Source organism: Apium graveolens, chromosome 4, assembly GCF_009905375.1.
Source record: "Apium graveolens cultivar Ventura chromosome 4, ASM990537v1, whole genome shotgun sequence".
NCBI classification, from domain to species: domain Eukaryota; kingdom Viridiplantae; phylum Streptophyta; class Magnoliopsida; order Apiales; family Apiaceae; genus Apium; species Apium graveolens.
In genome coordinates this window covers 266,161,276-266,180,725 of record NC_133650.1, presented here as the reverse complement: position 1 = coordinate 266,180,725, position 19,450 = coordinate 266,161,276, and the positions used below count along the sequence as shown (strand labels likewise).

Sequence of the window (19,450 nt, the reverse complement as noted above, 5' to 3'; positions counted from 1 at the left end):
CCCTTCAGGTATCACATGATTCCTCTGCAGCATAACAGATCTAAGATTCTCAAATTCGTCCACATATGACTCTAATTCCACCACCTGATACAAATTATTAAATTGTTTAACAATGTTAACCGCATATTCATCCCTAAATCTCCCTGTAACATCCACAATAAACTCTTCCCAAATTACATACTTTCTTACAGATAAGTAACTACCTTCTCAATCATATGCAAAGAAGCTATATCTACTTTCTGGACATCAGTAATCTTACACAACTCGAAATATTTACTACATTTCTTGATCCGAAGTTCTTGCATTAGTTCCATTAAATTTTGAAACTCAAGTTTAGGAATAAAATGCAAATTTTGGTTAGTATTGAGGATTACATTAAGCTTTGGTTGAAAGATGCAACGTGCATCAAAGATTATCTCTTCAGATTCGTTAAATGGTCTGCGGACTTCAAATCGAGGGTTGAACCTTCAATCGTTCTTATGTGGATTCGGTTTCTAAATCTTCCGACCTGTTTTTTCAATACTACTACCTTAGATATATTGTTAACGTAGTAGGCGAAGTGCTGTTAATCAAGGGTCCGGCCCCAGGCTTTCTCGACCCGGTGTCACAAGAGTATGCGTTGAGGTGGTTACCATTATCCATTGTAGATCTCCTTCCATTAGCATAATCCGTGTTGTATCCGATTCTTGGTGACTCTTCTGCAAATCTGTTATTGCCACCACCAGTTTAGCCAAAATATCCTCCATACTCCTGTTTAGTGCTTCTTGATGCTTTGCTAATGAATCTAGCCTCTGATTCACAGCTTTAATATGATCGTCCATTGATGATGATCCCTTTCTAGTACTTGCAGCCAAAATGAATTGCTCGAGTTATAGTGCTTTAATGGCGGAAACGAAACCCTAGATTGACCAGCTCCGATACCATTGATAGCGTATGACTGATTATAACGCTATTTAGATCTCTAATTGCATCAATCGATCACACAATCAAAGCCCTAAATTAATTATTTAAGAACAGTTTAACAATCAGTGAACAATTTGGTAAAAACAATATAGAAAGATATGAGAAACAGAGATGTTGATAAGAAGGAGATGAGAAATAAAAAAACAAGTAAATTGTCCGCTTAAATCGATACAAAATGTGCAGAATTTTTACTTTTCTATATTCTGAATTAATACTAAAAAACAAGTCTAAAAAGGTTACAGTAAAGCTATTATAACATAGCGTAATACTGGTACGTATTCAGGTATAGAAGTGACCTTAAGAAATAAAAGTGTCTGTTGGTTGAAGAAGCAGATTCAGGGGGAGTTCTTCGAGTCGGAGTTGAGTTATATTTTTTTGTTTAATTTTTAGAAATAGTTAAAATATGTACTTTTATTTATTTATCTAACTAAAATTTTCGAAACTATATAAGGAACAATATATGTCTCGAGTTTAGTAGGGGTTTACACTACTATTGTTAACATTATATTGCACGTCTCAAAAATCAAAATTTACTCGTATGAATTAGAAAAAAAGAGAGTCAGAATTTACTCATTATAAGTTAGAAAAAACACAAAGTTGTATTTAATAATTAAGGAAAGACTAACACATTTTTATGAACTAAAATACAACTTAAAATTGTAGTTGAAATATATAAATTTTCTAGTTATGGGCAAATGTGTAATAAAAATGACGTAATTTATCTTCAAATTAGTGTAATTATGTCATTTACAAGACATTTGAAACTTAAATTATAATTTTGGGAGTTTATTTACCAATTCCCTAGGAAAATTAAAAAATTTATGTTTCGTTTGTTTCTTTGCGTACTAATTTATGTTTAGTTTTTCGAGCAGTTCCTTATAAAGTCAGCTATAAAGTATGGGTTTAATAGCAGGTGGGTTCCAACCCATAGCCCAGGTTAGGTCCGCCCATGTGTGCATTATTACGAGAACCTTTTCGGTTGGTACTTGGTACATATTTTTGTAAAAAAAAATTAAAAATGTTTAAATTTCGTGAAAATTTTGAGGAACAAAATCCAATATACATATATACAATTATAAATTTAGAAGAAAATTATGAAAAAGGACAAGGATATACAAGAAACATCCTGATGATCAGGTATACATTGATACAATTCTGTAAGCCTGTCAGTGGATCGAAGTTCCAACCCGATCCGGTCCGATCCGAGGCATTCTTAACAGATATTGATCGGTCAAAAAAAATCTGATTCGAAATTTAATCTGATAAGAAGAATCCGATAATAAATGGAACGAATATGAATTTAGGTCGATCGGATCCATTAATGATCCGATTTTTTTTTTTTTTATCGTAGGTAACCCGCAGCCGCTACCCTTCGGGTGCGTACTGGGTAAACTCTACGGGCTCACGCAATAGCCTGCAAATCACGTGTATCTTCCCGGGAATCTTCGGGGCTGTTTACATTTTTTTGTCAGGAAGGACATGTTTACATTTGTTAAAATTGTAAGGGACAATATACGGTTAAACCTCTATAAAATAATAATCGATAAAGTAATAAACTCGCTAAAATAATATTTTTTTCCGGTCTCAACATAATGAACATAGTGTATTTTTGCTCCCGATAATAAAGTAATAAACTCGCTAAAATAATATTTTTTCTTGATCCCGACCCTATTACTTAAAGAGATTTAACCGTAATTTTAACCTCTTTTGTTAATTCTTACTCCCTCCGTCCCTAAAAACATTTCTTATTTGTGTTAAACACGTTTGCCAATACACACTTTTGATTGTTAAAATACTTCATTATATTAGTCATATTCTTATTAAATATAAAAACTTTATTATATTAAAATACCCATAAATACGAATTTAATAAGATCACTCATACTAATATTTGATCATATAAATTAAACGTAAATTATTAATCAATCAATTATCATGAATAGTGTAAAAAGTCAATATAAGAAACTACCCTGAGGGAGTAACTATTAAGAAACAATTCATTACATGAAGACCCTGTTCTTCAGTGTATTCCTCCTCCCCGGACACGCATATATGAATAAATAGAGCGAGTTCCCGATTTTAGTGAAAATCTCGAAGTCCGTATATGTGTAGCAAATAAAATATTTTATAAAATGTCTTATCTTCCTAAACATTTTTCACAAATATTATCACGTAAATCTCATATATTGACAACTATAATATGTATGTATGTAGCATGAATAATTATGTTCGGTAAACTAACATGTTTTGTAAAATAATATATTTTACAATATTATACTTGTAAAATGTATGCAATATGCAAAATTTTCAATAAAATAATGATGTTTGGAGAGCATCATTCCAAAAATAATATGTTAATATTTTAAAATATACTACCTCCGTCTCTCTCATTTCTTTACAGTTTTTTTCGCATGCTTGACACGCATTTTAAGGCAACTATAAAGTATATCTCCGCAATTTATTTTTAATTTTTTTTATAAAAGTTTAAACATTATATTTTTATTTAAAAGTAAAAAAATTAAAAAAAATGATATAATGGCCCGTTTGTGAAACTGGATTTCATTTGAAATTCTGGATTTCATCAAATTAGCTATTTGGGAATTTAAATTTGGATTTCATTTGAAATTCTGGACATTCAAATATTAGTATAAATATGAGAATTTGAAATGAAAACTCAAATCCTGTCATTTGAAATCCTTCATTTGAAATGAAATGTAAGTTTCCAAACGCCCTCTAACTGCATTTAATAAGAATATTAAAGTGCATGCCGAGCCCCCGTCCCCCAAGAATTGAGGGGGACGGAGAGAGTATTTTAGTTACGAAACATATATGGAATAGGTGAACTCCATAGAATTTAACTCTAAATAAATATATATCGGAGGTTTTAACAAATTGAGGGGAAAAAGGGCCGGGTAATCCGAAGGTCATTGCCAGGTCATGCCGCACGAGTCTCAGCCGGGAACTTGCCAGAGTTTACATAGTGGCAATCGATGATAGTATAGAAAAAAGAAGGCGATGATATGTGGTGGTAGTCGATATGGTGAGACAGAGCGGCATACAGAAGAATTAGAAGGGGAAAATTTTGAATGACAAAATGAATTTAGATTTGACTTGTATGGATTTTGTTCAAATCCAAATTCTTTAAATTAACAAACAACATATTTGGATCAAATCCAGCATTTCAAATCATATGCTAGTTACCAAACAGGCTATAATACTCTATTTAACAAGGTTACAATCACATGATTAACTCCATACATGGTAGGACAATCCTTTATTTTTGAGTAAATTAAATCTACTTACACAAGTTTGTGACTCTAATTTAGAATACGGGAATACACCCGTCGGAATGTATGAAACCTTTACTAGTTTGCAGAGAGAAAGTGCACCCGAGCAAGCAGATATTCTTTTCCAGCTATCCAAACTCCTGTTTGTGACCACTCAATATCTTCCCAGTCGAGATTGTCCTCCAAGACCTGTCATGAGCATTTGTATGTAATGTATTCAAGTAAATTAAAGATCCTCAACAATAACAAGAGTTTCACTTTTCCTCCATAAAATCATAAACGGTACCAATAGTTCTACGAGTGTATAATATAGTAATTTGAGTTCTAATCTACCACAGGAAAATCAAGCTGAGGTAGCTATAAAAAACCCTGATGTCTCCAGGAATCTGAAAACAGCTACCAAAATATGATACATAAGACAGCCGAACGCGAATCTAATTTTGGTTTTATCATCCAGTCTTTCACAAGGATATAACACAAGCTAAGATGAATACTGCAGAAAATCACAATTATCTGTAGATGACTAAATTAAGGGCAGGATCCTTGACCATTTAATCAGAACACTACATTTGATAAATCTCATATTTTATATGACAATATAATTGATAAATCAAAGCCATATTTAAGAAAGGAAACCAATTAGAAACAAACATAAATAGGAAAAAAACAGGATACATTAGCTTGGGTAATTCAAAGAAGTTCCATCCGCACATGAGAGGAATGTATGAATGGCAAGTGACAACCCATAACAGGTGAATAATGCTATAACATGTAAGAAACAAATCCATATGCTATTGAACACCTCACGTCTATATAGCCATTTATAGCATTATAATAGATTTTTATATGTCCTCTAAAGATTTTGGATTGACCAAACCAAAATCTGTATTTTCTGAAATATACAAGTTGGGTGTGGTCAAGTGTTAAAAAGTGGTTTATGGTCTCTGTATTTGGAGGTTGAAAGTCTGAACACATTAAATATACCGTAGTATGACTTAATGTTAGAAAAACATAATCTAAAAGCTACGGAATAGTAGTTCACTATTGGGACAAGTATATTTACTACTAGTAGTTATATTTGGATTTTTAAGTAGCTTCCAAGCAGATTTTTTGTGTAGCCAGATTATATTAAAATAACTGTATACAGAGTTAAATATTATGATATGACGTTGAAGTTGTGTACATTATTCGAGAACTTACAATTCCATGCGCTTGCAGTTTCCTAGATTCTTTCATTCAAATTTTTAGTTGCTTCGGATCAATTAAGAGATTCTATCCAACAAACACAGGGCTCTGCTTCAAGAGCAAATATACTATGGGTTGGTGATCCCAATTGATAGCCATCACTCAAGAATTTTATTGACAAAATGCTAGGCTTAGAATCTTTCTTTAGTCTTTCTGGAAATTAATGTAACTTTTACACCTAAGCTCAAATGCCTTGAAGTCTTCAACTGATGCAAGCATAGGCTTGACTACTCAGATACTACTAGATATTTTATCATTAATTTATCTTCCGGATTGGAAAATTGATACTAGAAGAGTTGAAGAAACTAAAACATACAAATTAGCAATTACATACCTCCACGTTTTCAAGGGGAAGTGGGATCCCTATAGATAACATCAACTCTTGGGGAAGTGGCTTCTTACAGCGCGACCAGCGAAAGACATCAATTATACCATTGTCACCATCAGTTGAACTTTTCTCACCATTTGTGCCATTGGAATAGTGACTTTGTAATCTCTCAGCTTCAGTTGGACATGCAAGACCTGCTGTCTTGACCATCTTCTCCCCGCTAAAGCAGAGCTCATATCTGCAGGCATGTTCAAATATTAGAAAGAGAACAAAAAATTTATCATATGCAAATTCGAATAGTGGTTTCAACTTCTCAGCTTCCCTGCATTGGCTCACATAATAAAATTTCAAATACTTTTCTTTTTGCTAACTCAAATTTTCGATACTTATTTTTGTTATAGGATGAAGTCTACAGTTGAGACCATACTAGATTTCGGACAAATTAACATAACTAGTTGAGCGCTTTCAGTTATGTTCACTGTAAAAAAGAATAACTGTACGCAGTCATGCTGCCTAGAACTTAAACATGAAAGTGGAGGCTTCTGCTGCACATGATGATTTCCAAGTTCCATCACACAACTGGTGAACACTAGTCAACTTAACAAAATTACCTGCAATAATGACTTTCCAAATACAAAACTTCTCCCTTTTTCAAGCGGGCAGATGTATAGAAGGGCCTTTTCAGACCCTTATCAGCAACAGCGCTAATACTGTATTTCATCCTGGAAGGTAAAAACATCGAGAAAACAGAGTAAGAACCTCACTGTAATTTTTTTTTAAACAGAAGAGGGAAATCAGTTTGCAGAATTATATAATATGTATAAAGATTAATATTAACGTATATGTTAACGGTCTTATTGCATAATGTTAACCTCATAATAATTTTTCCAAGAAGTTTTATAAAGATATTATTTTCTTATATATGTTAATGGTGGAGATTAATCGTTTGTTTTTTGTTAAATCAAACAGTGAGTTAAAATGAAATCAACCCCGAGGTTAGGCAAAGCGTACACAAATTAAGAAATTATAACCAAGCGGAAAATGGATCTGATAAAACAAATCCCAGAAGGCAAAGAACATCAAGTAAAAAATTTGACAAACACAGATTTCGAGGAATTTGTCCCCCTCAATAGATTTTCGCCAGCAACTACTGGTGGCAAAATGTGAATTTGGTTCGATTTGGTTTATGGGTGAATAAATTGACTAGTTCATATTTTTCCATATATCTACAGGTTTCCAGGTTGGAATGGGTAAAACCAATCTGACCAGTGGTATTCCAGGTTCAAATCTGTAACTTGGCAGATTGCAAGTAGAAAGTTGACTATCGCGTCAAGCACAACATTTTAACTTGGCTATTAAAATGTGATAGAATGCTAAGTACTCCCAAACCTAAACACATTCAAGAAAAATCACATTTGCACATATTGAATACAGTGCACTAAGCTTTATACGCCAATTGTTAAGGTAAAAAAACAAGTCCAAACTTCATCAACATGTAGACCTACAATCAAAGTATTATTTACCAATTAAATACCAACAATATTATAATTACATTAAATGTACACTAAAAAATGAATGATGACGAGCATTCCAGGAATATGAGAATCATGGCAAACCAGTATTGTGATGCTATTTGTTTTTTTATCAAATTCTTGCAAGCTTATTATAAATAATCTAGGTTCACAATCATGTATTAGGAACAAGCCTACTTAGTTACTATAACTTTTGAAGCAATCAAGCAAAATTATTTAAAAGGAAAGAAGATTATTTATTCACTGAAAGTATTGAGCATAAACAAAGATTAGAATATAATATCAACAGAAAAGCACCCAGATCATACCAAGGCTCATTACAAAGGTTGTATTGTATTGTAACTTCACGTACAAATCTCTGCTGCCGTAATGCATTCTGTAGCAACAAGAACGAATATGTGGGTAAATATATATACAATACAATACATTGCTAATTCAAATAAGTGGATATATCCTTCCACAACACCATGCGTTTTGAACTAAACATATACCAGCTATCCTGGTTCGTAATGTCAGTACTAAGACATAGATAATCAACAAGATCAAATATCAGGTTACATTCTAACCAAAAGAATCTACTATTACTTTGTACCATAATTATCCACATTAGAATTGAAAATGCGTGAACAAACAATTGTACTGAAAGTTTTTCTCTAAAAATTGAAACAAATAAATTATGATAACCCCAAAAACTGTAATGTGTAAAAGTTGAAAGCAATAAAAAAAGAAAAAGGAATAAGGGAAGAAGATCTACTAGACTACAAGGAGTTGTAATAACGGCAAGGAGCAAGTTGTTATAAGTCATATGTTTAGAGCTCATTAAGGAAGACAGTGTCGTTAACAGGGGAACTAGGCTATGTTATTACATAAATTAGCAGCTATCAAGTAACAATATTAATGGATTAATAACAGTCGATGAGGACTTCAAAAAGACTAAAGTCAAAGAGATAGAGTGAAATACTTATAGAGTATTGGAACTTGCTCAATTATTCCCATTTAACAACTTGTCAACATAATAAAAAAAGAAATAGAAGATTTAATTATCCTTAGAGAAGTGACACTCAGAGAGATTCACTCATTCGCTCCTCAAGAGTAATGAAGCGAAGTGTGACCTTAAAGGAATAACTTGAGTGACTCCAAACAAAAAGATCCACAAAGGAAAAACTAGAGTGACTCCAAAAAAATACGATCCACAATTTTAACAGCTACCATATGTCCATCTAAATCTGGGACCGTTTCAATATTACAGCAGGTAGGTCTGTTCTTAGTTAACTTAACTGTTCAAGACTTCAATATTATAAGCCATAGTGTTTTCTTCACCTACACTAGAATGGTTAATTCCAAAATATCTAAATCAGCTCCTTACATTTTTTATTATAGTAAAATTCCTGAAATACCAGACCCTACACTTCGAAATCAAGTAAGGCTGCATATAATGTAAACTTTACTAAACAAGGAGTAGGAAGTCAAGCTATTCTGGCAACAATTACAACTTGTGAGGCATATTTTATTTTAAGGTAAGTAGATAAAAAGGGATGGGGGTGATGAGCCATTTTGGCAACAACCATATCGTGTGAGGTTTGATCATGAAACCTCCAAGAAGGATCTCAGGCTAAAAACCATGTAACTACTTATGGTCCCTTGATTCTATTTTTATAGAAAACTTTAGGGAATATTGGGCACTGTGACGTATATAGCTTTGTATCAGTCAAGTTCGTAGAGATGTGCGGAATTAATCTGTTGACACCAATCTCAAGGTAAACCACCACCTCCCAAGTCACAGGTTGACAACATTCCCACCAGTTCCTTGGTGCACGGCAAAAAAATCAAATAATCTATTGAATTAGGGCATAATTCAATATATATTAATAATCAAATAATCTATTGAATTAGGGCAGCTTAATCTGGGTGGTGTAGTCATTTTATCATGATATTTTTCTCAGACTCTTCTTCTATGTCACTTCCGGAGTTCCTTATTGAACACATTACTTTGCTAAAAAAAACTTAATTCTATTAAAAGAATGATAGGTTAAAAGTCTCTGATATTTTCAATAACGAATTTTAGTTTCATTGAATTATAATCCCCACCCTATTAGCTAATTTATTCCTATTTTCTGTTACATTTTATTCTTAAGTTATCCACCAAGAACTAATTTATATCAAAAGCTTGCAATTTACAGGGATATCAAAACATAGTGGATAGTGAGAGACTGACATTAAATAATCCTTCATAATGAACTTAAAGGTGACCAAGACTTGTTCATGGGATTATATTTTGTACGGGATTAAATATCGATAAAAAGAGTATAAATCATAGATAGTGAGCGGATCATAGTCCCTGCAAACAAATTTAGCCAATGTGTCTCTTACATCACAACTATAATTAGACAGAACATAATGTACCTTATTACAATCATCACATGAAAACATAATAAGAACTAAATAGTTATCATAGAAGATTGCAGAAATTTAAGACGTTCAAAAAAGAGAAAGCGGCAAAGTAAAGAAATTAAAACAACCAACAGAAAACCTGGAAAAGAAGAAGACTGAGACCAACACAAAATACTAAAATAACTATTGACTATGAGAAAATGGGATACCGAAGCTGCAGCTCTTGTGGTCATTGTTCTCTCCACAACCACTGGCGCAAGTGTTGGCTCGATTGTTGAAGTATGTGTAAGACAAGGTTCAAGATCAATAGTTCCACCTCCTTTCTGGGGTGGAAAGATTTAGGAAGAGAAAGAAAAAGAACCATCTCAGTATTTTTATCTTGAATAATAGATTATACAGAACCTCATTACAAGTGTTTTGTTTACCTTCAAGATGCTACAGCGCTCGACACGATAACTGCAACCAATAGCAGCTCCCCAAGCACGGGAACGAACATTGTTCCTTAGTGTAGAGATATAACCTAGAGTAATTTCCAATTATACGTTCAAAATTGAATTTCACACCCCCGAAAAAGTTCAAAGGTAAAGAAAAAACAATGGAAAAGTGCCGTTTTCTTTAGTACGTGAATAAAGTGTCAAACTTCAGTATGGGTGCACGCAAAACAAGTGTTAAGATCAGTGTTTACAAAAGGTTATGCCAATCAGCCCAAGAGTAACTTTTCAGTCCCTAGCACTTGTACACAGGGTCCATGGGCATTTCTCAAGGCTAAACATAGGCAGTTTGATTCTGTAAATCTTCATTCGTAATGTGGTATATTATAGCAAGGTATGTCTCAATTTTTTACGCTACATGCCCAGCAATTAAATTACCGACGACTAGTAAGTAAAGCAAATATGTCCCAGATCGAATATTTATATATGTATTGTACATTCACAGCAAGCTAACACTGGCACAATGGGTGACCAATTTAGACAAATTATGTTGCTTACAGACTTACAATCTTGCGGAGGTAAGATTCTAATCACAGATCGTAACTCTTGAATAGCAGATGGAGGAGGTGAGGCAGTTGGGCGGCAGTAGCCTGTATGCATAAGTACTGAAAGAAATATGAAAAGCACCCATTATAAACCATGAAGTCTATGAGCAACAGAGCCTACAAGAACAAACTTTCTCATCAAACCACATACCAGCAACAAGATCAGAGTCATCAGTGTATACATCAGTCCCCCATAGCTGGCCACCTCTAACCTGCACAAGGGGAAAAATAATCATAAGTTCTAGCATACAGAGAGACAGGAATTCTGGAATACGACTCACTGAATGATACATGAATAAACCAAGCAATGAATAAAACAGGGAGGGGGGTTTGACAAGGGAAGAGAGGGAGTAAGAAGAGAAGATCATCCACCATGTTTACTGGCCCACACTGTTGAAGTATCAGTTAATCCCTCAATCAGTTGCTCAAACATTTTTCTATCTATGAGTGATAAAAATTCCAAAAAATTGAACAAAAAACAAATTGCTATTACCAGAATCATGAATAAACCCAGGTGCTTGAGCAGCACCTTCAAGATAGCGTGCTACAAATATCAGAACCTCTACTGTTACAATTAAATCCTACAATGAAGGTACAATTATAGACACACAAACAATCTCCACAACCCTATTGATATTTTTTCTGATACATAACAATTGACATTAATTCTCTTAATAAAAATACTACAGTACCAGAGAGCATTCAAGAATTTCTAGATAGTCAACGCTGATCGGACCTCAAAAGAGCAAATAAACCAGCAAAGAGACAAATCTTTTATTTTCTTTTTTATAACCATAATAAGAAGCAGTCAGTTGTTTACCATATTGCAACATTACGTTAATTTAAGAAAGAAAATCTTGAAATATTGTTACCAACTAAACTGTGTTTCAGTTTAAAACGAGCTGTCTTTGTATAACGAGCTTAAAATTAATGCCCTTACCCTTCAGAAGTCATTGAAGTTCCAAAGCAAAGAATTAGTAAATTTACATGTGCTTTGTTATGCAATGTTTTTACATTAATACACAGACGATGCTCATGTTGCAATAGTTAGAATTTAGAAATATAAAAATCAGGAAACTATTGTTTTAGAAAGGTAATGAACTAAAACCATAATTTAACTATACAAAGTGAACAAATTATGGAATTTTACGTAATAGTAGCCCAATATGACCATATTTTGAATGACCTTCAAGAGAATCTCATTATTTCTCCTGAAGAACACACCATATTTAGAATGACCGTCTGACCCAAAGAAGTTGTTTAAAACTCAGGAAATAAGGACAACCAATCGACACCCAAATGGAGCCACACAAGTACTGAGTAAAACAATTTTAAAATCATTAAAATGCAGGTATATTGCAAGTGAACCCCAAATGACTATAATATATTAGAAGGCAAACTACAGCAAACATATATACTTTGAACAGAGTCTTTGCAAATCTGATAATTAAGTCTCAAAAATCCAGTAGAGTAGATATTTAAAAATCCTTGGATACAGACATCAACTACCAACAGATACACTATACACTATTTTTAACTCAAATCCTTTCATGTCACCTCTGCAATCAAAAATATTATACATAATCATGGTTTCACTATAGGTGAGCACAATTTTTCTTACCTCAAATTCTTCCCCTACTGCCTCTTAGTTTATATATTAAGTACAATTAAGCAATCAATAAAGATACTTAAAAATTACTGTATGAACCAGTAAGATTTTATCAAATAATCCTATAATTAAATTGACATCTTAATTCAACACTTCGAAGAAGCAAAATCTTCATCAACCGCATTTTTAACGAAAAGTATTTGCACAGAAAGCTAATCATTCATAGACCATCAAAAATCATACTTAAGATATTACAATTTTACCTGGCGATTTGTAGCACTAACATGCTCAGCCGGTATCCTGATTTCCAAAGTAGGACCATTCTGAGAGCTTGAAGAAGATTTATGAGCTTGAGAGGATTCATGTTCCTTCCACAATTTCATCAATTCTTGCAGACATTCACCAACTTTATAAGTAACTACTTCGGGATCAGGCTTTCCTGCAAAAGTAATCCCAAAATCAATAATTAATTAAAACCTTCTAACGCGATTAATAAAGAAATGCATCTGTCGATTTTCATCAGATCAACAATCGTACACAATTCCCAAAAAACTCATGGTAGCATTAAAAAGGGGAACTTGAAATTTACCCCTAGATCTCAACCAGTACATGACTATTCGCAAAAGATTTTATTGGTAATCTTCACATAAACCTTTCTTTAAGTCAAATCTTGGAGGCAAACCTACTTATTCAGACTTTTGATGTTCATTAACAAGTAGGTTTCTAGATCTAATTAGATACCACTATGAGAACTCCACTTATGGATAATTTCCACTAGAAGGGCCCCATAAATATTAAATTAGTAGATTACTTAAAAAACTGATGGAACTTTTGTCCATTAGCGTATTGAGCTTTGCCATTCCCTATTACTATCGGTACAATTTGGTAATTTAAACAGTGGTAGAAGTTTCTGTTTTCAACCTCCGCTTTGTAACCGGGTCAATTACGGGTCGGTCTAATATTCATTTAAAGTTATTAACTTTGAATATATACGCTTCAAGTTTTTTATTTTATATAATATTGGGTTGTTTTGTATCATCTTCAAGTTGCCTCCAATCGTATGGTAAACCAGGTCGTAAGGTATCAGCTATTCCCAATCCCAGTTTCCTACACCTAAATATAAACAATGAAAGGTACCAGTCTATTTATAACAAGAATTAGTGAGCAGAAAGTAACTCCTAACCTCCACCCTGGTTCGCATCGTGCCACGAACATTTTATACATAATAAAGTATAATTTGTGCTAAGCTTGTTATTTGTGCAAGTACTAGTTCCTAAGGTTGGTGGGGAGTAACCTAAAATTAATGGATAGGTCTTAACAAAGTAAATAAATTGAGTTTGAGAAACCTATAACTTGAGCTCGATCTAGATTTTGTACACAAAAAATTAGTTCTACCTACATTTTGAGCAATGATATAAAATTAATTTATTTTCTATAGGCCTTTGTTGACTAATTAAAAATTCACATTAAGCATGCTCATCAAGTCTGTATTCGAATAGATATAAAACATTGTAGCTCACTGCTACTTTACTCCATTATATCAAGAAAATTTGAATATTAGTCGGAGAAATCAGCAATCTCAATATCCATTGTACGAAACATAAGGATACGTTAAAAGCAAATAACCGGCCATTTAATCATATCAAAACAAGCATATCACTAATCCAACTTGGCTTTTAGGTGTTAAGTTTTATGTGTTTTGACTCATGACACAACTTATGGTACTTCAGTAATTAATTAGAAAAAAAGAGCCAATAATCTTGATTTTATATGGTAAGATCCGCTCACCATCAAGGATCTACATATTCAACGAACTAACAAGATTTACAGGTTCGGTACTTTAAACACCATAATAGTCACAACAGTAATAATTATATATATATATAACTATATAAGGAATCAAGACATAATCGATCTACTAAAAGGAAAAAAATAACAATTATGGTGTTATGTTTTTTCCAAGGTTAATAAATTGTAGAAGTAACATAATACAATGGTACTAGAGCCAGAAAAAATATAGACTGACAAAAAAAACTAGAACGGATACAAAAGATGAAACAATAATAACATAAGGCAACTGCATAAAGAAAAAAGACATTTAATAAAGAAATAATATAGCAATTGTCAAGATATAGAGAATGCAATTACACTATAGACAGCACTTTGCAATGACAATAAGATAGTAAAAAAAGAAGTTAACAATAACTTAAGTACAGCTCATATTTTCATAATAAAGATCAAGTACAAAGATGGTAAATACAAAACTGGGGAAAGTATTAAACTTATGCAGTGAGCCAGTGACATATCACAAGGAAAATTATCTTGAGACAAAAAGTGGCATGTGAGAAAAAATATTTACGATAATTTAAGCCAATAAAGATGGATAAATGATAATAGAATTGTCAGCAAGAAACGAGCAAGCTAACCCATCCCCTTCTGTAAAAAATATTTTGACAGCTTACCTTCAGACCTGAAATGGAATAAATACAAGAAAAATAGTTATAATTATATTTAGGCTCGGCATAAAGATAAATGAATATAACAGAATACAAAACATATTTAGTTGGACAAGAACAAGAGCCAAAATCCTAATACAACGAATACTTAGGAAGATCCAACACCTATCAAATTAAAAAACAAACTACTACTTGTCACATAAACAAAAATTTAACTACTTAATTAATTTTTCATAAAGAGATAAATCAATGACAAACTATATCTACACCTATTCAAATAAACGAAATTTATTTGACATATTTCATTCATAAAATTACTTTATGTTTTAGTAGCATCATAAACTAAGAAACAAGAATGTCATTATAATTTCAATCACAATAACATGAATCCTTTTTGTTTTATAATTTATGATGAATGACTTTATTTTTTTCCATTCACGGACAGGACGGGATGCACAAACTATATTTTTAATTAAAAAGAAATGATAGTATACCCTTCGTTCTCCTGAGCACGAGACTTCGATCGAGGATCACGATTTGCCATGGGACTGCCTCTAGGGCGTAACATCCTCTTACGTTGCTGAACTCCATAGCTGAAAGCATCTCTTTCTTTTTCATTACCACCTTCTGCATCGACACCCCCATCATCTGATTCTTTATCATTTAACCTGCTGCGCTTTTCAGCTCGCTCTCCTTCCATATCAACATCTCTTTCTTTTTTACCGCCTTTAGCTTCCTTCTCCAGATTTTTCCAGCTCTCAGTCTGTTTCAAGCCAAGATGATCCTTCTGTTTCTTATCCTCTCCTGCAGAAATATCATGATCCATAACTCTGCCAGAGACATCCAACGTTTCCTTTTGTCCTATTTCTCTATCAGCTCCATTCCATGTGCCTCTCTTCATATAATCTTTTTCTCTTTCTTTTAACTTATCCTTTTCTTTAGGAAGATCCTTCTTCTCCCTATCACACTTCTCAGCTTCTTTCTCTTCCCGTACTAATTCTTTGCCCTCATTACTGCTGTTACCTGGTTGCAAGTTACTACGGGGATCACTTCTTTCTTTATCCCTATCTCCCGATTCACGGTGCTTTCCTTCCTTCTTTTTCCTATCTTTATCTTTGAGCTTATCATCTGCTTTGGAATCAACCTTGTTCTCGCCAATAGCTTCATAAGCTTCAGTGTGGGCCCTCTCTTCTGTAGTTGAGCCCTCCTTTCCAGCCTCTGCTGGCCCATGCCCATCAGCTCGTGATGCATGCCATGTATCTACATTTCCACCAGGGGTATCAGAGTACCTCTTTCCCCTATAATGCTCTTTTGATTCTTTCCAGTTCAGTTGATTGTTTCCTGTATTGAAAACTTCCTTATCTGTTTTCATCTCACTTCTATAATCAGGATAAACTTCTCTCTCATATTTAATTTCCTTGATATCATCTCCTCTGTTCTCAAATCTTAATTCCTTATCAACTTTAGTATTTTGATGCACTTCCCGCGATTCTGTTCTCATTCCCCGATTGTCGTTCTTCAAATCCCTGCTGCTATCTTTAAATTCTCTTTTCTCAAATTTATTTTCTGAGGCCACAGGATGATCAGAACGTGAAACATGTGAAGATGACAAGATTCGGGACATTGGCAGTAAAGGTGACCTATCTGCGTCACGCGATTCAGTCCGGGGAATCTTTGGCGCCCGAGCATCATGACCCATGTCATATGATGAATGGTACTCACTAATGACTGATGAAGTGAGCTTGGAGCCAGAGCTTAGGTGCGAAGCAGACCCTTCATGCGAGAGCTTCAACGTGGACGATTGACCTCCGACATCCTCCTGCAACTTCTTATTAGGAGTACCACTCATACTCACAGCTTACCACACGAACAAGATGTCGGATAGGAACACTATATAGTATATAATAGTTGGAAGATTCACTACTCAATCGCCTGCACAAATGAGTATTCACAAAACAAAATCAGTACTTCACGAGTTCAAGTAAAAAACTACTTTGGTGCCTATAAATTCTTTTTATGAGTGTAAAAAAATTATATTATATCTTATATATAATAAGCGTAACAGGGATAATATCAAGATACTACCAAAGGAAAAGGGTTCAACACTAATTTACAACAATTATAAATATAATATTTATAGCAAAATAACAAAGCTTCAAGATTCGAATCACATCAATAACATATTAAAATATACTCCCTCCATCCCATTGGATTGTTAACATTGTTCAAATTATGTGAGGGAATTTTGAACAATGTTAACAATCCAATGGGACAGAGGGAGTAACATTTATACATGAACTTCATAAATTAGCAAAAGCTTAGATTTCAAATTGTATGAAATTAATAATTAATAGTAATTAAAAGAACCGTGCTTTGCACAGGGTAAAAGCTAGTCCTTTCTTAAGTTCCCAAAGGGTGAAATTTCAATCTATATATCAATAATTCAAAAAATTACAAAGATGATATTTGTGGGCCTAAAGAATATTAAGTGGTGGTAAAATTTTATTGCTTGATATGATATTACAAAACAAAGCTAAGAAATTTTAATCTAGTAACAAATACGACTATGCATATCAAATGGAGTAAGAATAAGCAAAGATTTGGTAATTCAATTGTGAGCTGTATCCAGGTACAAAACGAATAATTATACTGGCAAAGACAGACCACTCTAGTGCAAAAGATATAATAAATGACTTCCATGGACTAAAGAGCAATTTTACAAAATTCAAATTGAACTAAACTTAAAAAACTCAAACTAAATAAAGCACCAGCAAATACGTTCCCAAGGTAAACAAATCACACATAACAAAACGTAACACACACGTAAACTCTTTCCATAAATTTAAATTGTCAAATCTTCATAGTTCAGAACCTAGCTATCCTTTCAATATAACTACACAACTTACACAAATAATCAACAAACAAACCGAAAAAACCTAGATAAGCTTTCTATAAAAAAACAGTTACAAATTCATATCCTCCAATGAGCACAAATTCTCCAAGCTCCGAAAGACTCGAACTTTTCAACATATAACCACAATTCTGCCAATTTACTCGATTTTCGACACGAACTTTACAGCAAATTTCACCAAATCAATTCAAAAAGCTCAAAGGTGACAACTTTACGCAATAAATCAACATAATAACCATAAATTCATTGATCAACAGTTAAATTAATGCCTTAACAATGTACACATACCAATAAAAATCAAACATAGATAAAAAAGCAAGCAATAAAAAATATAAGCGTTATATATAAAATTATGGATATGTATGTATAGAAATTGATGGAATAAAACATACTTTTGGATCGAGGTAGCAGAGCAACTCACAATTCGCAGCGACGAAGGTGTAAAGATGGGTGTGTATATTTGTTGTATCTCTATTTATTTATTTTTATGAAGAGTGAAGAACTGTAGATTTCATTTATATATTGCGAGTCGTGAAGATTCACTAATGCTATTATTGGGTTTTATTGTTTTGTATATTACTCTGTTTGGGCCTCATTTATGTTTTTTTTGGGCCCGTTATCAAGAGTTTACATGTAAATCTCGAGAAACGTCGTTGTCCAATAAAAATCTTTAGCGTCAGAATTATTTAGTAGTTTATAGAATAACGGGGCTTGAGCCTCGAGGTCATGTAAAGCGCAATTTCCCCTTCTTCCCGGGAGCAGCTTGCTACCCTGTTCCCAACTCATGTATAACCTTTTCTTACAATCTAACTCTCAAAATTACAACCGAAATTATAAACTCTATAAATATATATATACGTGTATAAATTAGAGTTTAGAATAAGAATATCTAATGAATGCAAATTTTATTTTCAAATAATATGTTATATATTTAGTGGATCAATCTTAAAAACAAATATACCCGTTTATATTTATAGACGAAGTTAACTTTCAAAATAAAATAACAAATTTTCCGTTCTTGACCAAATCTCACGGTTTGGTAGTTATTATTTGAACGTTAAGATAATTTTTAATATATTTAAACTAAAGATAAGTTGATAAAAAAAGAGTTTGAAAACATCTATCTTTAGTTTAAATTCAAATATCAATCGATAAGAAAGTTGTTTAGGATAAAATGTTTAATAACAACTTCTTAAAAAATAACAAATGGTTTTTGACTAAAGAATTTGAATATCCGATGAGTTCTAATATTTTTAAATATGTTAAATATATAATAGAGTTATCACAAAAATCAATCATATATCTTTTCCTTTAAAACCACACGATATGTTTATTTAAATTAATTTCAGACGGTAACTGACAGCTAGCTAATAGACCTGTCAAAAACAATGTTAGTTTATTGATAAATAAATATTTGACTTCTGCAAAATAACGTTATTAACCATTATGGATACATTATAATCAGCTTGTTAATAAGATAGTGGCACAAGCTATAAGCTTGCTAACATTGTGATTATCAAAATCATAAGAGTATCAATCTCCCATTTTTGATGATAACACAACCTTTTAGGACAGTATATGATACTCCCTTGAAATCATATATCACATGTTCACCATTTAACTTAAGCAATAATTAGAACCCACGTAGAATGACTTAATATAGGGAAAAATCATAACAAACATTATCATAAA

General features: G+C 32.9%; 1 protein-coding gene across 1 annotated transcript; it reads right to left on the bottom strand.

The window, feature by feature from the left end:
* Positions 1-4,050: 4,050 nt before the first annotated feature.
* Positions 4,051-18,303, bottom strand: LOC141720939 (uncharacterized). The gene is made up of 12 exons (XM_074523641.1): positions 18,151-18,303; positions 15,342-16,779; positions 14,818-14,861; positions 12,655-12,830; positions 10,934-10,994; positions 10,744-10,842; positions 10,172-10,266; positions 9,956-10,069; positions 7,664-7,731; positions 6,435-6,545; positions 5,830-6,061; positions 4,051-4,439 (listed from the first exon to the last, which is right to left on the bottom strand). Exons 2-12 carry the CDS (start codon positions 16,694-16,696, stop codon positions 4,329-4,331), a joined length of 2,466 nt encoding a protein of 821 aa, XP_074379742.1. The 5' UTR covers positions 16,697-16,779; positions 18,151-18,303; the 3' UTR covers positions 4,051-4,328.
* Positions 18,304-19,450: the final 1,147 nt, after the last annotated feature.